Below are 21,279 nucleotides of genomic sequence, written 5' to 3' on the forward strand. Positions count from 1 at the left end.
TCAGTTCAACCGAAGGACAAGGAAGGAAATAAAAACACTTGTATCTCGTGCTTCCAGCAAACTGAGAAAATACTACAGACTTTGGCGATCAAGCACCGTCACCTGGTCTCTGCTATTCAGAAATCCTAGGACCACATCAACCCCGGGGAGCTTAGACCCACAGCAGTGGCTCCCGGCAACCTGGCCTCCAAGGGACCACACGGTGCAGCACGCTTAGCATTGATGAGACTACTGGGCTGGGGGTGCACAAAATAGGCAAACTGTAAGACAAAGAAGGGGGATGAACGAACACAAGAGAAGGGGCAGGAGGAGGAGGAAGAGGAAGAAGGAAGGAAGGAAGGGAAGGAAGGAAGGAGATAAAAGAGAAAAAGAGATAATGGATGGGGGAAGTTATTAACCAGAGGAAAAAATATTTAATAATAAGGGCTGGCTTATAAAAGTTAATGAGATGGGGAGGGGAGGTGGGGACACAGCCCGGGGCTGCCCAGGTCTTGTGCTGAGCATGGAGACCTCATGGCACTGAGATGGACTCAGGGACTGTTCTGGTAACAGAGGAGCATTGAGGCCGCTTCCTGGAAGGGAGGACCGGGGATGGAAGGGGGCCTTCCAACTGTGGGCCCATTTACCCGACGCCCACCTCAGGCATGGGCTTAAGGGAAAGAGGTTTGAGGTCTGGCCTGCATCAGCTCCCAGGAGCTGTGGCTACTCTAACTGACCCCACTACCTGCCCCGCTGCTCTGGTTCCAGAGGTCAAGCCAGGTTCAACTCCCACCCACCTCTCCAGTCTCCAAATAAACACAACAGAATGAGGCTGAGTGAAAAATCCACTTTAATAATCCAGCTTCAGCTCAGCTGACAACTTCTCAAGTGTAAGAGAAGTCTTTCCAAGAGGCCTCAATCCACTAAAAGGTTACGGCTCAGAGAAGGGAACAGCTCAAAGAAGCCCTAAAATAGAAAGCAACATGAGATCCGGCATCAGTGGACACCCGCTGCACGCCTCCCGCCCACACAGGGCCCAGCCGGAGGGGCACAGGTGCGTCACCCACACTTGACAAATGCCCTGGTCTTCTCATCTCTCATCTCCTCTCTGTCCTCTTATTATCCTCTGGGGACTAGTCAGGGGCCCCTGTGCCTCAAGAAGAATGGGGACCCTTCCTTTCCTACATGGTAGCACCCAGACAGCCAGATCCCATCACCCAAGCCAGCCACCTAGCGATGGTAATGTTGCCCCAGCATCCAACCCCGGCACCAGGGGAGGAAGGAGCCCAGTCACCTTGAAGAGGGTGATGGTCTGGAGGACTCCTGAGGTGCAGGCGGTCTCCCGGATGGAGTGCATGGCCAGCTGGGGGCTGCCTAAATCCAGAACCCGCAGGCCCAGCCGAGAAGCCAAGATAGGTCCGATGGTGGTCCCACAGGGCGAGTCATTCCGCACCATGAGATCCTAGCGGGCAAGAGGAGAGGCTCGTGAACAACATGTGGTGTCTGCTCATCAAACCCGAAGAGGAAGTCACCTAAGAACTGCAGGCCTAAAGGGGACCACTTCTGCCCCTCAGAGAGTGGATGGGACCAGAATGAAAATGGAAAGCCCACATTAAATAGCAGGCCCCAAGGACAGCAGATGCTGGACTGGTCCCATTCCCTCTGTCTGAACTGTTGTCACCCTAATTCCGGCTGCCGCTATCTTGCCTGCCATTAAGAATCCCTTCTCCACCATAGCAGGCAAGGGAATTAAAAACAATAAAATGTGCCGTTTATATTAACCTCTCACTTACACACACTGTGTTCCCATGTCCCCACTCCCCCAACACACAAAGAACGATCATTCAGCAGTGTTAGTGCTTTCAGAAATATTGCTATTGGCATTTTCTTTATATCCTGTTAAAAAAATAAATAAGAAAACCATGACATTCAACATTAAGATTTTCAGTGAAGGGAAAACACATTCATAGAATCAGATAAATCAAGGACGCCTGGGTGGCTCAGTCGGTTAAGCATCTGCCTTTGGCTCAGGTCATGGTCCCAGGGTCCTGGGATGGAGTCCCACGGCAGGCTCGCTCAGCAGGGAGTCTGCTTCTCCCTCTCCCTCTGCCCCTCCCCCTCTGCTCATGCTCTCTTTCTCATATGCTCTCTAAAAAAAAACCTTTAAAATCAGATCAGTAGTAACTATTATTTTTAGAATAAGAATTATAGTATTAACTCATGGTTTTTAAAAAATATATAGTATTTTCTAAGTATGTCATCAGAAATGACCCCAAAGCACTGTCCCCCCCTGATAACAATGGTGTCATGGCGCCAGACTCTGGTCTCTAAAATCACCATCCATCCAAAGCTGCCACATCTGGGTAGGACAATGAACAAGATGAGCCTGCAATTTCCTGTTATATAGAAAAAAAGAGAACTTTTGAGTCCTGTCAAAAGGACTCCCACTGGTCAAAGTTATGACAATCTGAGAATGAAATAAAGTGACTACAGCAGGAGCCTGCATGGCTCAGTCAGTTAACCACCTGACTCTTGATTTCAATTCAGGCCATGCTGTCAATTCAGGTCATGGGGTCAAGTCCCATGTCAGGTTCTGTGCTCAGTGGGGAGTCTGCTTAGTATTCTCTCCCTCTCCCCACTCTCGCAAATAAATAAAATCTTTAAAAAAAATAATTATACTGCATCAGATCACACTAAACCAATGAAAATCTGACTCCATGTCAGAAAAGGAAAAGAAAATCCTATGTGTCACCATTTGAAGTGGCTGTTAATATGCTTCACCTTAAAAACTGATTATTTAAGGGAAAGAATTAGCACTTATCTGGTCTTTCCAGTAGAAACCATATTTCATGTTAACCAAATAGCCTTAGTAGATGAGAAGAAAGTTCTGCTTCCCAGAATAGCAGCTAATTCATGCAGAAGAGATGACATGTAGAAGGGATGAATGAAATTACTGATTTCAGCAAGGATTATTATTTTTTTTTAAGATTTTATTTATTTATTCATAGAGACACACACACACACACAGAGGCAGAGACAGAGGCAGAGGGACAAGCAGGCTCCATGCAGAGAGCCTGACGTGGGACTCGATCCAGGGTCTCCAGGATCATACCCTGGGCTGCAGGCGGCGCTAAACCGCTGCGCCACCGGGGCTGCCCTCAGCAAGGATTATTAACATGGTGTCAGAACCATAAGGTGTCTGCCTGGTAGGAAACTCGTCACTCTCACAGGTTACTGTCCAGCCAAAGGAGGAAACCCCCCATATGATGGAAGGATTGGAGGAAACCCCAATCAGGTGCTCAATCTTACCATTATTGAGGGCAGATTGCCCAGATAACATGAGTATGATGCAAAATTAAGGACATATCAGTCAAAATGTCTTCTGGTCAAAAAAGTTTAACTTGAATCTAACAAACTTTTATGTATTCCAATTTACAGAAAACACAGGGCCTTGAGGCACCAGTTACACACCACCACGAGGAAGCAACCAGATGCATCCAGAAAGTGAGATACTGTATGAGACAATGGGCCTCATTTCTTCCAACATGTCAATGTTAGTTTATTTTTTAAAACATTTATTTATTTGAGAGAGAGAGAGAGAGCGCAAGCAAGTGCACCAGCGGGAAGTAGAGGGAGAAGGAGAGAGAATCCTAAGGAGACTATGCTGAGCACAGAGCCCGACATAGAGCTCAATCTCACAATCCTAAGATCAGGACCTGAGCTGAAACCAAGAGTCTGATGCTTCACTGGCCGCACCACCCAGGAGCCCCAAGTCAATGTATTTTGGTTTTTTTTTAAGGTTTTATTTATTTACTTGAGAGAGAGAGCACGAGCAGATGGAGGGGCAGAGGGACAAGCAGACTCCCTGAAGCGGGACTCGATATCAAGGCCCAGAGATCATGACCCAAGCCGGTCAGATGCTCAACCGACCAAGCCACCCAGGCGCCCCATCAAGGTTACTTTAAAAGGGGGGGAGGATGAGGGCTGCACTACATTATGAGGCATTTAAGCAATCCATCAACCAGATGTAACATGTGGCCCTGAACCGATACTATGGTGGGATAAACCTCCATAAAGAGTATTTTGGGAATAACTAGGGAAAACTGAAAATGCTCTGGAGGGTGCCTGGCTGGCTCAGGTGGTAGAAGATGAGACTTGATCTTGGGGTCGTGGGTTCGAGCCCCACGCCGGGCATAGAGATTACTTAAAAAAAAAAAAAGATTAGTGTGTTAGATTGGATACAAATTTACTATGACAAAAATGTACTGAAATGAAAAGGTAGAGAATTCAGAGTGAAGAGAAAGCAAAAAATATAACCAAAATGATTCCATTTTTAATAAAATACATGTTAAGTACACGCACAGAAAAAAATCTGGACAAATATACACAAACGCCTGCAAGTTAATGTTTTCTTATTTCTATTTTTGTTTCCTTACTTTTGTGAAGAACGCAGGTCCTGCTTCTGCTGTGAGTTACTGAAAACTCCCCCACTGTCTTCTCACGGCCTCAGAACAAAATGCAAACCCCCTGCCTCGGCCCTGCACGACTGGCCTGGGCAGGCTTCTCCCCGTCCACTCCTGCTCTCACCCCACCTCTGCCCCCCAGGCTCCATCTCCAGACAGCGCAGCACACTCCTGCGCCCCTGCGGCCTCTGCCCTCGTCCCTCTGCTGGGATGCTCTCCCTGCAGACTCACCCACGGCTGCCTCTTTCTCAACAGTGAAGTCTCAGCTCAAAGCATCACTTCTTCCACAGAGGCCTCCCCAAGAACAGAACTACTCGAGTCTACAGGGGGCGGGGTGGGGCCATGCAGCAGAGAGAGCCCTGAGCCAGGAGAGAGGATGCGGGGGTCCCAGTCCTGACTCACCAGGACCCGAGTGCTATTTGTCACTGGACCACCGGGACCCAGTCCCTCAGAGCTCCACCTCTACCTATTTCTGCCCAGACGGGCCATTGCCCTGGGGAGGATGGAAATGAGCAGTTGGGAGTTCCCATCTCCCCAGCCTTGAACTTCACTTATGGAAGCCCCCAGGCTGCGTGAGAGAGCGCGTGGGAAACAGGCAGGACTAACCCACATGCCGCAAGCACACTGTACCTTCAGTTCTCACAGAAACCCAGCAGGAGAGGCCTCACTCTCAGCCCCATTTTACAGGTGTGGAAACTGAGTCAGAGAAACGAAGAGCCTAGTCGGCAGTCACGGGACTAGCCCCACAGCACAACCAGCGCTGATGCCAGCCCTGCCTAGATCCAAAACCCGTCCTCACACTACTGGAGGTGAGGGTTCACCAAGGGCTCACTACCAGGTGCCCCCCTTCACTGGGGGCCCATCCGCTTATGCCCCCGACCCCACTCCCTCTAGGACATCCTCCCAGGCAGGACCCGGCCTCACCTGCAGGGGCACCCCGACATTATTGGCCACCTCTCGGATCAGGGCCTCGGAAACCGCATTCGAGGCATAGCGCTGCTTGCTGTTCACCTTGATCACAGGGCCCTGGGGAGACGGAGACCAGGAAGCGGGGTGAGGCGCACATGGGAGACGGGGCCCAGAGCCAGCCCTCAAGTCCCTCAGGAGAAACAGGGGCACCTCACCTTGTGGAAGAGGGGCCGGTGGTTCTCCTCATGCTTGTCCCTGTAAGAGACGATCAAAGGCCGGGATGGCAAACAGGAGGCAGGCCTGTCAGCAGCCGCTGCCGCCCCTGCGAACATCACTAAGGCAGCGCAGCATTGCCTCCCACCCCGCCCCGGAGGACCCCGGAGGACCCCGGAGGCGTGCCACACAGGGCTCCAGGCAGCCGCTAGGGGTAGGAGGGAATCAGCCTGCAGACAGAGTCTCCTTGACACACCTGGGCGGGGTATTACACGACTCTGACCGGTTGGGCCTAGGCTCCGTCTAAAGGAGGCCACCACCGACCTTCCCGCCAGAATGAGGAAGAAGGGGCAGGGGGAGAGGCTGGGGGCCCCGGGCTAGGCTCCGCTCGGGTCTCCAGCTGTGAGGACCGCCCGGCCCGGCAGACTCACAGGTAGTTGGGGTGCACGGCGTGGGCCATGTCTGCGCTGATCATGTAGGATTTGGGGATGGCTTCCTCGAAGGCCGTCAGGTGCTGGGAGGAGGCCGAGATGCGGCGCAGCACCAGCTCTGTCAGCAGTGACTGTGCCCCCTGGGCGCTCTCGGAGCCCACCTGGTGAGAGCAGACACTGGCTCTGGGGTCTGGGTCAGGGGCCTGAGCTGGAAGCCAGGGATGGGGGCCCAACACCCAGGACCCCGCTGACTCTGGATGAGGAATGCAGGGTGTTGTCAGTAACTTCCCTGACCCGGTGCCACTGAAAACCTGATGGTGGGCTGGGGCCCAACTGATCCTAAGTCCTCTCTGGGGCAGAAGGAGTACTTCCTGTGGGCTTCCTACACTGCCTCCCCTCCTCCTCCCCTGACCCTCAGCTCTGGGGCTCAGCACAGGTGCCCGACCATGCTGGCCAAGCTGGCCAATCGTCTTTTTTTTTTTAAGATTTTATTTATTCATTCATGAGAGACAGAAAGAGAGAGAGGCAGAGACACAGGCAGAGGGAGAAGCAGGCTCCATGCAGGGAGCCCAACGTGGGACTTGATCTCGGGACCCCAGGATCACGCCCTGGGCTGAAGGCGGCGCTAAACCACCGAGCCACCTGGGCTGCCCCCAAATGTCTTTTATGCAGGTAAAAGAGATGCTAACTATCCACGCCACCTTGTACGACAAAACATCCAACTGTAGCTAAGCACAGAATTGCCCAGTTAGAGAGGGCGCTCCTAGCTTCCTCCTAAACACGGCCACGCCGAGTTCCATGGACCAGGCAGTGAGGAATGCCACCTTCCAGTCCTGCCTTAAAAGGAGGGGGCGCGCACCCTCCCTCTGTCCTTCCCTCTCCTCCTGTTAACTCGGTATCCACACGATGGCAGGAGCTGGACCAGGCAGCCTGGACCCTGAGTCAGAAGCCGGGTACTCAGGATGGCAGAGTCCTGTCCTGAATTGCTACCCCTGACCCGTGCAGTTTCAGGAAAGAGAATGCCCCATGTTCAGGCTGTTACAGCATCTTAGAGCACCTAACACCAGCCCACGGTGAGGCCCCACCACGCATAGAGCCCTGGGACTACAGATGAAGGGCAAAGGCCGTGTCCTCGAGGAGCTCACTGTGTGGCACACACTGAGCTATGCGAGGCAAAGTCATGCTCCGGAAGCCAGATAAATGCTGAGCCAGCAGGGCGACCATGTGCTAAGGGAGCACAAGCAGGGCCTTCCCATCTTTGGGGCTCCCAGAACCGCCCTGGCTTATGGTGGGTGCCTGGTACAAGTTGGCTGCGGGAAGCTTCACAGAGGGGACCCTCCACCGAAGAGACCCTCCACACAGCCCTCTACGTACCTCTTCGTTGTCATAGAGAGCGATCATGCGCACATGGGGCTCCGAGGACAAAGAGGCAGGGGCCGCACAGGAGTCGATCAAAGCCTGTTTGGAGGGGGGAGACCAAGAGCATCCTCCTCACTCCTCCTCCCTCCATAACGCTGCTCACCAACACCTCAACCTCATCAGAGGGATCGTGCTCCCCTCCTGCCTCCTGTCGGCCGGAGTGAAGTGGGCTGGGGCTCTGATTGGCCGTCATCTCTCAGGGCACTGCCTGGCATGCGGGAGACCTTTTTACCTGGGCTGGGAGAACCACCCTTTGGGCCTGCTCCTATACCTTCTTTTTTTTTTTTAAAAAAAAGATTTTATTTATTTATTCATGAGACACACACACACACACACACACACACACACAGAGAGAGAGAGAGAGAGAGAGAGAGAGAGAGGCAGAGACACAGGCAGAGGGAGAAGCAGGCTCCATGCAGGGAGCCTGATGTGGGACTCGATCCCAGGTCTCCAGGATCACACCCTGGGCTGAAGGCAGTGCTAAACTGCTGGTCCACCTGGGCTGTGCCTCCTATACCTTCCTGCATGAGAGGCAGGAGGAGGAGCAAGATGGGGCGGGGCGGGGGGGGGGGGAGCGGAGAATACTGGAAAGGCAAAAGCCACACAATGCACATAAATTAATTGGCCCCCGTGAAAAGATTGAGGTCCCCAGAGGTCACTGGGACTCCAACAAGGTGACACAGCTGGCTGGCTGCAGAAGCTGATACAGGTCCCAGGTATGGCCCTGGTCTCTGTGGCAGCCCAAAGCCTGTCTCCAAGAACAGGATGGGGCAGGAAGGAGAGGTATGAAAAGAAGAGATGGCAAGAGGGAAGAAAGAAATAGAACTGACTAGCGTAGAAAGAAGGAAGGGACACCAAGGTGACTGGGAAGAAGAGAGACAGCCCCACTGAGACCCCAAGGCACAGAGAGAGGGCTAGGTGGGCATAAGCCTGGAGGGCAAGGGGAGCAGAGGGAAGTGGATGAGGCTGCATTAGGAGGAGCTAAGGCCCCTCCCTGAAGTGGTGTGTGCTGCCCGGGGTGCCCCAGCTGCCTACCTGCAGGGCACAGAAGCAGCTGTGCAGATTGTCCAGCCGAGGGGCAAAGATGAACTCCTCATAGGCACCACCCAGGACCTAGAGAGACACAGCAGTCAGCCCAACCTTCAACCCTCTGCCCCAACTCACCTGCTGCTCCCAAAGGCCTGGGTTCGAGCGAGCCTCGGTGGATCTGTGTATAGTGCCCCATGCCCCTCCTGCAGCTTAGGGCACTGTGCTCCTGTTATGTGGGGCTGAGTGGACAACGAGGAATGGAGCTGGGCAGGAGCAGAGGGATAGGGGGGGTGACGCTCCTACCAGTTCCTGTGGGATGGGGGAAAGGAGGGGAGCCAAACCGGACAGGAAAAAAGCTAAGAAAATGAAGAGAATAGGAGACCAGCCCAGAAACAGTGCGTATTCAAACAAGACCGAACATCCAGAAGCTTCATAATCTCCTACTTTGGGCAACTGGGAGGGACACAAGGGCAGGTTCCAGAGAAAGGGGGGCCACATCCAGGCCTTCTGCCCTCAGAGGTGCAGGGCCAGTGTGAGTCAGAGTACACAGCGACCACCTATAGCAGAAACTCCTAGGGAATCTGTGGAGGGGCTGATTCCCAGGGCCACTGCAGGTGTCCAAGTAGGCAGGTCTGGAGTGTGAAAGTGCCCTTTTGAGAACCTCTGGCCCAGAGGCAGAGGGACATGGTGTCTATTGGGAAGAAGAGGGAAGAGAGTAAATGGGGGACTGGCCGAGGAGGTGAGCGGCTTTGGGGGATACACTGGGGTAGGCTAGGATGTGGGCGATCCCCACCCATGAGTCCCTGCAGCCATTCCTCACCGCAGGCTGGGTGTCAGCAAGGCACAGCTCCATCTCCAAGATATCCTCAGGGCTCAGTCCCAGATGGGCACACAGAAGGGACATGAGAACTGAGTGGTGGCGGTCATCCTGCAGGACAGAAGCATGCTTGGAGGAAGGTCTGCTTGTTCTGTCCTCCCCCTTCTCAGAGAATCAGTCCCTTCCCCCCTCCTCTGCCCCCCACTTCTCGAGAGCAGAGGACTCTCTTACTGCAGCATTGAGAGGCCCAGGCTCAGGAGTCCCCTTCTCCAGCTCCTCCTGGACTGCTGTGGCAAGAATGGGAACTCTGTGGGGAGACACGTGAGGGAAGTGTGGGGAGAGCTGGGGGGGGGGCAGGGCACCCCCCCACGCTCAAGCATCTCCCAATGGAAACTGTCCTTGTCCTTGGAGTCCCAACTTGCTTCCCAAATGGCAGAGCCATGAGGTTTCCTCAGATACCATCAGCTGGGTTCCAAGAGTATAACGGGGCTGCGGCTACCATTAGGTAGCAGGATTCCAGGTCCCAGCGGGCCCCTTCCATCCCTGGGCGCCCCAGCCATCCCTCCCAGTCACCACAGCCCTGACCCCAGGCTTACAAGTGCATCTCCATGTTGGGCCCAAAGTTCTCGTTGACATTTCGCTGCAGATGGATGGCCAGGTGGGGGATGCGGAGAATGGGCCGGTCCACATGCACCAGCCGCTGTTCCAGCCGGCCTGAGGTAGGGCACTGTGGCCCCCCGGGCCAGGTCAGACCACGGTGCTTCCCTACCGCAGCTGGTTAAAACCCCCACTTCACCCAGACTAACCAACATGATCCTGGAGCCCAGACTGGCCCACTCGGCCCCTTCCCTGGGGGGGTTCTCCACAGGTCCCCTGAAGGAAGGTCACAATCGTCTGGAGCTGGAAGGTGAGAACCTCCCAGGTCCTACCCCAGTTCCCACCTTGACAATGACGCGTCCAGCCAAGGTCAGGTCCCGGTCGAACCAGGTGCTCCAGATCCCACCACCATAGGTCTCCACGCCAACCTGCTGGAAGCCCACCTGGCTGCGGCGGGACCGCCGTTTCACCTGAGCGTGACGATGGGGAGTGAGCAGTAGAGAAGGTCGAGTAGCATGATTTGGAGGTGAGACAGATGAAGCAAGAGCTAAGGAAGGACACTGCTGACAGAGAAGGGCCCAAAGAATGGAAGAAGGGGGTGGCAAGTCTTCTTGCTCCAGAAATAGACACCCGCTCTGTCCCTGCCCACTCCCTTTTGCCCTGTGTTCCCCTGATGCCTCCCCTACCCCGGGGCCGCAGCCCCAGGTCCTCACCCGGAGGCAGGGGCTGTCCGTGTGGGCCCCAATGAGGCTGAAACCATTGCCAGGAACATACTGGCCTCCCACAGCAAAAGCGATGATGGTGGAGGAGTTCCTGGTCAGAAAGTACTGGGGGAAGGGGGGAGTTGGATTAGCTAGCCAGCTGGCACAAAGGACTTTGTGCCCTGGCCTAGGGATCTGCTGGTCTGCCCCCACCCCACCCCACCCCACCCCACCCCACCCCACCCCACCCCACGTACCTTGCTCTCCGGCTTGATATCCCAGCTCTCCGTCTCTTTGAGTTCATGGAAGCCAGCCTGGAGGAGGCGGCTGCGGCACTCGGCCACAGCTGCAGAAAAAGAGCCCTTTCAGAGCGATGGAAGCGGGTTAGGGGGCACAGGGGCCACCACCCTGCCCCTCTGTCCTGGTCACTTACCGTGGAAAGGAGAGGGGCTCCGGTTCACGAACTTGAGGAGTTCCCGGGCCGCGGCCTGCACCGCCTCTTTGCGGGCCCTCCCGGTCATGGCCACCTGGGGGTGGGGGGGGGGCGGTGCTGCTTAGATTTCCACGAGGTTTGGGACCCCTGATTGTTATTTTCCAGGCCCCGGGAACCGCCTGCCCCCCACAAGCCCCGTTCCCGCGAAGTGACCGACCCAAGGCGCAGACCTCCGCTCCCGCCTCTCCTCTCGGACACACGCGGACGCCCGGCCCAGCCTCTCTCCGCCCAAGCTCGGGTCCTCCAGCCGGAGTATCGCAGCCCCGCAGCGCTCCCGCCCCGCTCGTCCCGGCCCGCCCCGCCCCGAAGCCGAGCCCTAGCCCGGCCCCTAAACCCCAGCCCCACGAGCCCGCCCAGAGACCCCGGGCGGTTCCGAGCTCCCAGCTCGCTAGCGGGCCCCCGGCTCGGAGCCGGCCTGCTCCAAGGAGCCGAAGCCCTATTGTCCGGCGAACACCCCACCTCCCCTCCACGCCCCTGCTTTCGGAGGCCACCGTGCCCAACCCCGGGAAGATCGGGTCACCGAGGCCGGGCTTTCGGTTTCGCTTTGGGTCGGGCTCAGCCCTCAGCTCGGCGCGCTGCTGCGCTTAGGCCCGGGAGGGCGCCGAGCCGGGCCCGGGATCCGAGTTAGAGCTGGGCTGGCCGTGGACGCCTACCTGCATGACCCCGCGCGTGTGCCCGCGTCCTCTAGCCCTGCCCCGGGCTCGGCCCGCCCCCGCCCCCGCCCCCGCCCCGGCCCCGCCCCCGCCGCCGGCCCCGCCCCCGCCGCGCCGCCAGCCCCGCCCCTCGCTGGGCCCAGCTGCCAGCCCCGCCCCCTGCTAGTCCGCGCCGCCAGCCCCGCCCCCACCGTCCGCGGAGGGCCCCGCCCCCGCCGCCGGCCCCGCCCCCGCCGCCAGCCCCGCCCCTCGCTAGTTCCCTCCGCCAGCCCCGCCCCTCCCTGGGCCCAGCTGCCAGCCCCGCCCCCGCCGCCAGCCCCGCCCCCTGCTAGTCCGCGCCGCCAGCCCCGCCCCCACCGTCCGCGGCGGTGGCGGGGGCCCTCTGCTGCCCGGGAGGTGCTAGGACAGCTGGAGCCGCGCGCCCCCGGACCTGCCCCAGGTCAGAGTACGAGGGAAAACCCGCCCCAGCCCGCTCACCTGGTCCGACGAGTGCTGTACAGAGTTCTCTCTCTCCCCACAGGCACCCTTGTGATAATAAAAGCAACATGACTAGTGTTCATGGAGCGCTCACGGTGAGATAAGGCTTAACGTGTTATCTGTTTAATCTTCACACCTGCTCTATCAACTTTGTACTTTTACTGTCCCTTTTTTACACATGAACAAAACGCGCTACAGAGAGGAATAACCTCCCCAGCGCATTAAGCGGCAAAGGTGCGGTTTGGACTCTAATTTGATTCCTGTATTCCCCTGATGCCTCCCCTACCCTCGGGCAACAGCCCCAGGTCCTCACCCGAAGGCAGTGCCTTGTTCCAAGCCATTCTTAGATCTTTTCTGGGCCTTTTACTATGCACCTTGGTAAGTGTTCTGTTACCTGAAATGTCCCTGAGGACAGAGAAGTTAATGACTTGTCCAAGATCACACAGCCATTTGGACGCATCTAGAATTTGACTCCTATCTGCATTCTTTCTACTTCTTAAAAGGACAAAATAAAACAAACTCCACATGTTCTTGGAGGCTCCCACTATTCATATGTCGAGAGTGGTGAGTAGCAATTTAAAACACCAAGGTACCTGCCTAGTCATAGATCAAGACTCTTAAAGGCCCCAGGGTACAAAAGAGGGCCCAAGCAACATTCCAGGGATTACAGGTCAACAGAGCAATCTGCCCTTTCTATACTGGGGTAGGAATGTTGGGTAGGGGGTAGTCAGAAAGACCCAGCAGCCCTCAATTCATAGGAGTGGGTATTGCACTGTTCAAGAATATACAGATGGTGGGGTGAATTCATGGCATTCCCTAATCGTTTACTGAAATGTCATTATGTATAAAGTTTCAGTGCTGAGTGGGTCATGGAGAGAACATTCTTTTCCTGAGAGCCAGAGGCTGGCTGGTGGGGAAGGGACACCGTTCACAGACATGACCAGAGCTGAAACAGGAGATTTAGCCTAAAATTTTTTTTTAATAAAGATTTTATTTATTTATTCATGAGAGACACAGAGAGAGGGAAGCAGAGACACAGGCAGAGGGAGAAGCAGGCTCCATGCAGGGAGCCTGATGTGGGACCTGATCCAAGGTCTCCAGAATCAGGCCCTGGACTGAAGGCGGCACCAAACCACTGAGCCACTGGGGCTGCCCAGCCTAAAAAAATTTTAATGCTCTTCTGAGTACCAAAAAAAGAGTACATGCTAATGTGAGAAATTCAAATATCACCAAAATAGGTAACTTAAAAAGTGAAGGTAAATATTTGCTAAATTGAACATCCATTCTTGATAAAACAAAACAAAACAAAACAGAACAAAACAAAATCCTCTTAAGAAACCAGAAAGACGGGGATCCCTGGGTGGCTCAGCGGTTTGGCGCCTGCCTTTGGCCCAGGGCGTGATCCTGGGGTCCCGGGATGGAACCAGCTTCTCCCTCTGCCTGTGTCTCTGCCTCTCTCTCTCTCTCTCTCTCTCTCTCTCTCTCTATCTCTATGTCTATCATGAATGAATAAATAAAATCTTTGGAAAAAAAAAAAAGAAAGAAACCAGAAAGAGAAAAAATAAAGGCTAACTGCCAGAAATCTACAGCAAAATAGAGTGAGGAAATGGAGAAGTGCTCCTTTCAAGTCAAGTAAGACCCTGGGGAGTTTTACTGCAAGTAGTCAACAGTCAACTTGGCAGTAACAGCCAGTGCCACAAAGCAAAATAAACTATATATATATATATATATATATAGAGAGAGAGAGAGAGAGAGAGAGAGAGAAATTTTACTCATTTATATATAAATTGTGTATATATATATATATATATATATATGTAATGAGAAATTTTACTTTTCCATATATATATGGAAAGCGATTAGGGAATTCCCATTAGGGAATTCCATATATATATGGAAAAGTAAAATTTCTCATTACTTATAGGTTATTTGATTATCTAAAACCTTCAAGAATTTAAAGTGACAGCCTATTTGAATTGGTTAGGAGGAGTGACTTGATTTTAAAAATCATCAGTTTTCCCATGCAATAATCAACTAGAAAATATACTAGTAAGAGGACTCTGGGTGGCTTAGTCGGTTAAGTGTCTGCCTTTGGCTTGACTTGAGACAAAGGGGTCTAAGATTGATGATCTCGGGGTCCTAGGATTGAGCCCTGCGCTGAGCTCCCTGCTCAGCCGGGAGCTGAGAACCTGCTTCTCCCTCTCCCTCTGCCTGCTGCTCCCCCTGCTTGTGCTCTCTTTCCTTGTCAAATAAATAAATAGAATCTAGAAAAAAAAGAGAGAGAGAGAGAGAGAGAGAGAGAGAGAGAGAGAGAAAGAAAATGCACTAGTAAAAGAGTCCTATTTATAAGAACAAGAAATACTATTAAATTCCTAGAAATGAGTATAAGAGAGACTGGGTCTCACTATAATCAAGGAAATGCAGGTTAAAAATGAGGTACCATTTTTGATTGGTCAGATTAACAAAAATGAAAAAGACTGGTAATATGAAATGTGGGAGAAGGCCTGGGTAAAGGCATGCCTTTATATTCAATTTATGTGGTGTAAACACTCCCTGTGGCTGGTTCCAAGCTGCCAACATGAATTGAGTGTGGAGTTGGGAAGAGATGTACAAAAGCCTGCCATTGTGTACATTTGTACCATACAGCTATTATACACATAAATAACCTAAAGAGCATAGATTGAAAGTGCTAGATTTCTTAGTATTTTTATCTGCTTGTAATGTAATTTATTTTAAATTTACATAATTGAATTTTAAAATTATGGCTCCATTTAGTGACAGGATCACAAAATTCCTAGAAATCTGACAGTTCTCATGGGCTGGTCCGTGTCAGTTCTAACACACAACTTCACCACTCATACTCTACATCTTTGCTCCTCACAGTGTGATTCGTTGACTAGCAGCATCTACACTAGGCAGCTTTCTAGAAATGCAGAACCTCAGGGCTTACCCCAAACCTATCAGATCCTAATCTGCATGTTAACAAGATCCCTAGATGATCTGAATGCAAGTTCAAGTTGAGACACAGCATTTCATAGTGCCATGTAAAAAACGAGGTCGATTTTTATGTATTATCATAGAAAAAAAGTGGTGAATATACTGAGTGAAAAGAAGCAATTTCCAGAATCATACTTATAGGCAAGAGCATTTAGGTAGAACTCACATAGTGAGTTAAATGTCTAGATTTTATGTATATGTATGTATGTAAAAGCATGGAGACAGGTTTGGAAGGAGAGCGGAATGGTGTTGGTTATGAAGTGGGAGGCTCAAGGCGGGATCCTAGCTATCCAAAAAGCATTTCTGAGAATCATTCTTGCCCTCAGCCTGCTGAGAAAATCTTCCCCACCAGTGTAGCCGATGTTTACGATGCTACCATCACTCATTTCTGTTTGGCTGAACAACTATTAAAGTGCAAATGCCTGTAAGTTACCATAGCAGTTGGTCACACATACTTCAGTGTGAGTTCATTTGGTATACATGCCCTTTCCGATCCCTCACTTGGAGAGAAAAGCTTCCTAAGTAGTAATTTGCCACATCGTCAAGAGTGATTTGAGGTACAGAAGACCAAAGCAATGCTGTAAGGAAGAGGAGGTGTGTGGGGTGTGTACGTGTACTGTCCCTGTCTGCTAAAATGAACTTGATTTCCTGATGCCAAGACAGTCCTGAGTATCTTGGTTGTTTAAACCATAAATAGTTTGCTTCTGGGCATCATGATAGGAGCATGCATAGGATACAATGTGTCCTACACCGTTGCTGGAAGGGCACTTTCGTTTCCAACACATGTCTTCTGCTCAAGTTCTCTTTTCCAAGCAAGATTCAACTGATTAAGAACTGCAAATCCCGGGATGCCTTGAGGTGAGCAGCTTCTGCAAGATTGTAATTTTCAACCAATTGTGTTCTAGGAGGGAGGCTTTAGGGGCGCCTGTGTGGCTCAGTCGGTTAAGCTTGACTCCTAATTTGGGCTCAGGTCATGATCTCAGGATCCTAAAATCGAGTGAGCCCTGCATGGGGCTCTGTGCTTACCGTGGAGTTGGCTTGTCCCTCTCCCTCTGCTCCTCCCACTGGTCTCTCTCTCGCCACCATAAAATCTTTTTAAAAATAATGTCCTTTGTATGGTTAAAAAGAATGTGGCACTTTTATAGGTACTGATAGGGATCAATTTCCAAGATATACTAAATGAAAAAACAAGGTGCAACTGGAGGGTATTATGCTGAGTACTGGAGGGTATTATGCTGAGTGAAGTAAGTCAGTCGGAGAAGGACAAACATTATATGTTCTCATTCATTTGGGGAATATAAATAATAGTGAAAGGGAATATAAGGGAAGGGAGAAGAAATGTGTGGGAAATATCAGAAAGGGAGACAGAACGTAAAGACTGCTAACTCTGGGAAACGAACTAGGGGTGGTAGAAGGGGAGGAGGGCGGGGGGTGGGAGTGAATGGGTGACGGGCACTGGGGGTTATTCTGTATGTTAGTAAATTGAACACCAATAAAAATAAATTAAAAAAAACAACAACAAGGTGCAGAATAACAGTTATGGTGTGCTCTGTTTGTGTATAAACACAGACACACACATATTCTCATATGTTTAAAAGCAGTCACAAGGAAATAGTAACTGACTCTAGGAAGGAGAAATTTTGGCCAAGGGCCTATCATAGGAGGAACCCTTCTCTTTTCCTATAAACCCTTTTGCACTTTTTGAATGTTTGTCTATATCCACGTACCACCTACTTTTAAAACTAAATAAGCAAATTTAAAAAGTATCAGGTGGAAAGATGATCTTTAGGTACTTCCTGTGATCAAAATTTTTTCTTCTGTACCCTGATTGAATTACTAAGCAATTTGTTGGTTAGCATCGATCCCTAAAAACTTCAGTTTAAAAATCCCCGTGTAGGGACACCTGGGTGGCTCAGTGGTTGAGTGTCTGCCTTCGGCTCAGGGTGTGATCCCTGGGGTCCTGAGATCGAGTCCTGTATTGGGCTCCCCTCAGGGGGCCTGCTTCAGCCTCTGCCTGTGTCTCTGCCTCTCTCTGTGTCTTTCATGAATAAATAAATAAAATCTTTTTTAAAAATGCCCATGTAGGGATCCCTGGGTGGCGCAGCGGTTTGGTGCCTGCCTTTGGCCCAGGGCGCGATCCTGGAGACCCGGGATCGAATCCCACGTCAGGCTCCCGGTGCATGGAGCCTGCTTCTCCCTCTGCCTGTGTCTCTGCCTCTCTCTCTCTCTGTAACTATCATAAATAAATAAAAATTAAAAAAAAATATTTAAAAATGCCCATGTAAAACTGTATTACTTCTGATATGGAAATTGTGTCTACATGTGGAAAGGAAAGTGGAGGGAATGTTCCTTTTGATGTTGATATTTAAACAAAAAATAAGCTGGGGTTGAGATAGGGAACCCTCTGAGAAAGGTACCCAACTCCATTAGTTCTTCACCTACATGGAACTGTGAACTACTGATCCTGTTTTCTCCCTGGTGACCCCCCCTTTAGGATCTGCTTCCCTCTCACCCACCATAAGTCATCTGTTCCCTTGTCTTAATCATCCCTGTGCCTTGCCACTCTGCATTTTCTTGCTTGCCCGGCAGAAACCCAACCCTGACTGCAGCCCCTCCTCACCTGCTCCATGTCTGCACCTGGCACATAGTAGAGATACAATGTTTATCCAACGAATGAGATTTAAAAAAAAATTCTTTATGAAAATTTGCCCTCAGGGAATACTCCCCAGCAATAAAAAGGAACAAAATATTGAAAACTGCAACAACTTGGATGGATCTCATGGACATTAGGCTAAGTGCGAAAAAAATGACAAAATTATAGACATAGAGAGTGAATTAGTGGTTGCCGTGGGCTAGGGAGGGTGGGGGGATAGGGGTGACTCTAAAGAAGTATCACAAGGAACATCTGTGTGGCAGCGGAATAGTTCTGTATCTTGATTAGGGTAGTGGTTGCCTGACTCTACACATGTATGTGATAAAGTGAGAGTTGCTGGCTAACATGCAGGATGCTCAATTAAATTTGCATTTCAGGTAAAGAATAATTTCTTAGTATAACTATGTTCCAAATGTTGCATGGGGTATACTTCCACTGAAAACAAAACAAAAAAACCCAAAAAGACAAAATTTAACTGAGCCTCCTGAATTTTTATGTGCTGAATCTGGCAATCCTACATAACAGGGCACAGAACTATACGCACACCTTTCACCAATGTCACTTGCCTTGATGTAACATTGTCCTGTAGTTATGTAACATGTGACCATTGAGGGAAAGTGGGTGAAAGGTACACAGGACCTCTCCATACTATTTTTGCAACCTCCTGTGAATGATAATTATTTCAAAATTAAAAGTTTTTTAAGTGGCTCTCAAAAGAAAACCAGCTGCCCCTGTTGGTGATAAAAACAGAGATGAAGTACAGGCTATTAACCAGCCAAGAATTTTTATGGAGGATTGTAAAATTGGCACTTCATAACGGTCTCAAGATGTATCCCTTTCAAATGATCTCCTGTAGGATATTGATAGTACACCAAAGTGGTCATGCGTGGGGGCTCAGGATCATGCACACCAAGGTTCAAGTGCTAGCTTCTCCACAGTTTAGCTGGGAGCCTTATTTGCAATGGGGTGCCTGAGCCAGCTCACACCCCTGTCTCTTTCCAATGCCACAGTCAGTGACAGCAGGCTGGTGGCTTGAAACCAGCCTGGGAGTATTTACACTACCGAGATTGGCAAACACTACAAATCAGGCCTTTTTTTTTTTTTAATTTCTTTCAGAGAGCTAGTTGTTACCCATGTATCATCACACCATAGACGTTGAGTCTCAGTTTACACATCAATAAAATGGGGAGGATAACAGTAGTAACTGCATGATGTTAGGAAGAGTAAATGAGACCCTTAATGGTATGGGGATTAAAAAGTGCCTCGTGGGGGCTTGTCATTAAGTTTGTCAAATCGTGAATGATCAATGCTACCATTTATGATCATTTCTTTCATATTAAGCTGTGAGCAATTTGAGGTCACCGTTATGCTTATCTTGATAACTTTAGTGACTGGCTCAGGGCCAAAGAACAGCAAGTGCTAAATAAATAGTCGCTACATTAAGGAATGAATGGCATGTCATAGTGACTTGAGGTTCTACACCTCCAGGAAGTGTGCATTGTATCAGAGGCTTTTTAGGGCACACTCCTTGATCTATAAACATGATCTTCAGGCCCTGTGGCAGGCTGGCAGGGAGGGCTAGGAAGCACCCATACCCCCTAGGGTGTCTATTGTTGCAGGCCTGGCTCTGATCCCCGGGGCAGTGATCTTGGCACATGCCCCCAGATGATGGAGACGGGTCCTCAGGTCTCCTTCCCCCCGGAGCCAGGATGGAGCGTTTCTGGCTCTGAGCCTGTCTGACTAGAGGTCATTTAATCCTCGCTGGATTTGTCCTGTTTATTTTAGTGAACAGGGCTGTTTACTTTCAGTTTGTATTTCTAAGGGTGCTTGCTCATTTTGCTTCCCTTTTATTTACTTTTTGCAAGCACTGGGGTTTGAGTAAATATGTCTATAAAGTTCCAGGGACTGGGTTATTCTGTGTCTGGTATTTTAATGGCCTTTAAACAGTGTCTGCTCAGGTAAGCATTTTACAGATGGATCGAAAAGATAGAGAATTCTGTTCTCAGTGGCCTCTGATTCTTTCCAAGCTGACAGCCTATGAATCATGGCTTTTCATCAGTAATAAAAATATCAAAGCCAATACCCATTTCAGACTGAGAAACTGCCCCACCCTGGTCAGCCAGACTTGGGAACTGTAGGAGGTATTTAAACACCACAGCCAGAAACAAACAATCAAACAACACCCCAAACCACCAAAAGCCAAAAACTGAAAAACATCAGGGCAATGCTTAGGGTAAGAGTTACCTAGAGTGTTTTTTCAAATGCGGATTCATGAGCCCCATACTCGACAATTCTACTTTGGAAGGTTTGGGCTGTGGCTCAGGAAGGTGTATTTTTAACCTATGCTGCAAATTCTATCCTTAGAGCACCCTGAGAAACACTAGATTCTCAAAAACACTAGGGCCAATGGGTGAGCTGCCTTTGAGGCCTGCGCCTTGTGGGGCAACAGAGTAAGAAGCGGGGGGACCGGACAGGGTTGCTTGGAATTATTCCATCAACAATTAGCACATGGCTCCTCCGAAGTTCCTCCAAAGTTAGCCAAGAGAGGATGATGAGTATTGAGCCGGTAAAACTCAAAGGTCTTGGTCAAGGTCTAATTTGTTTGCAACTTGAGGGCAACTATCTCCCTCATCTTATCATCCCCCCGATGCTCTAGGACAACGCCGGCCTTACAGGTTGGCACTCTGCTCTGGCTCTGGCTGGGACACTCCCACTCAAGACAGACCTAGAAGACAGGCCTGGTTACCTCGGGGTAGCCTGGGAGCCAGTTGTTGGGAATGGATGTGGCGGAGAGGCTGAGCGCCATGGTCACCTGCTCACCTCCTCCCGAGCCGAGCCGGACTGGGTCTGTCAGAGGCTGAATAGACACGTCGCAGGGGGGCCTTACTGCCTTTTCAGCCAGCTCCTCCCCCTACCTCTGCCCCTCTGCTCCAACTGGCAGGGTCCTCAGTCCCTGTCCCCATAGGCCTATTGTGACATCATCAATGCAATTGGAAACAGTAACGCCCTCTTAGTGCTGGGCCTCAGGCTGGCCTCTATTGGCCAATGTCTACACGATGACCCCTGACCTGGGGGTGGGAGGCTCCCCGTATCCTAGGAAGCCGCAGACAGGCTTTCTTCTTCACTTGATGAATTCCACCCTTGTTCTCTATCTGGGCCCTTTTGTTTCCATCCCTGGGACAGTGTTCATTTGCGAGGGTTTATTATTTATCCTTTCCCCTGCCCCCCATCAGAAGGTAAGCTCCAGAAAGGCTTGGCCCCCATCTGCTTTTCACAGCTGAATCCTTAATGCCTAGCACAGAGCCTGATACATAGCAAATGCTCAATGAACATTTTTTTGGGGGATGTAAAAATACATGAATGAGAGGCTTCACTGGCTCCAGCCAGACAGTCATTTATTCACTCGACAAACATGCTTGTACATCTGTTTTGGGTCTGGCTCTGGTCG

At 51.0% G+C, this 21,279-nt stretch overlaps 1 protein-coding gene across 8 annotated transcripts; it reads right to left on the reverse strand.

The window, feature by feature from the left end:
* Window positions 1-806: 806 nt before the first annotated feature.
* On the reverse strand, window positions 807-20,804 carry DNPEP (aspartyl aminopeptidase). Of its 8 annotated transcripts, none has more exons than XM_038585828.1 (16): window positions 20,652-20,804; window positions 12,182-12,229; window positions 10,992-11,085; window positions 10,816-10,904; window positions 10,571-10,684; window positions 10,202-10,420; window positions 9,857-9,987; window positions 9,492-9,567; window positions 9,264-9,371; window positions 8,450-8,527; window positions 7,370-7,453; window positions 5,996-6,156; window positions 5,567-5,606; window positions 5,367-5,468; window positions 1,274-1,441; window positions 807-945 (listed from the first exon to the last, which is right to left on the reverse strand). In XM_038585828.1, the coding sequence occupies exons 3-16, from the start codon at window positions 11,077-11,079 to the stop codon at window positions 895-897; spliced, it is 1,509 nt and encodes a 502-aa protein (XP_038441756.1). In that variant the 5' UTR covers window positions 11,080-11,085; window positions 12,182-12,229; window positions 20,652-20,804; the 3' UTR covers window positions 807-894. The 8 variants fall into 8 exon arrangements, with proteins under 8 accessions (XP_038441756.1, XP_038441753.1, XP_038441752.1 ...); XM_038585825.1 differs by having other exon boundaries at window positions 10,202-10,417; window positions 20,578-20,787; XM_038585824.1 differs by having other exon boundaries at window positions 20,578-20,787.
* Between the last annotated feature and the right edge of the window lie 475 nt (window positions 20,805-21,279).

The sequence above is a fragment of the Canis lupus genome, chromosome 37 (genome assembly GCF_011100685.1).
Source record: "Canis lupus familiaris isolate Mischka breed German Shepherd chromosome 37, alternate assembly UU_Cfam_GSD_1.0, whole genome shotgun sequence".
Taxonomy (NCBI): Eukaryota; Metazoa; Chordata; class Mammalia; order Carnivora; family Canidae; genus Canis; species Canis lupus.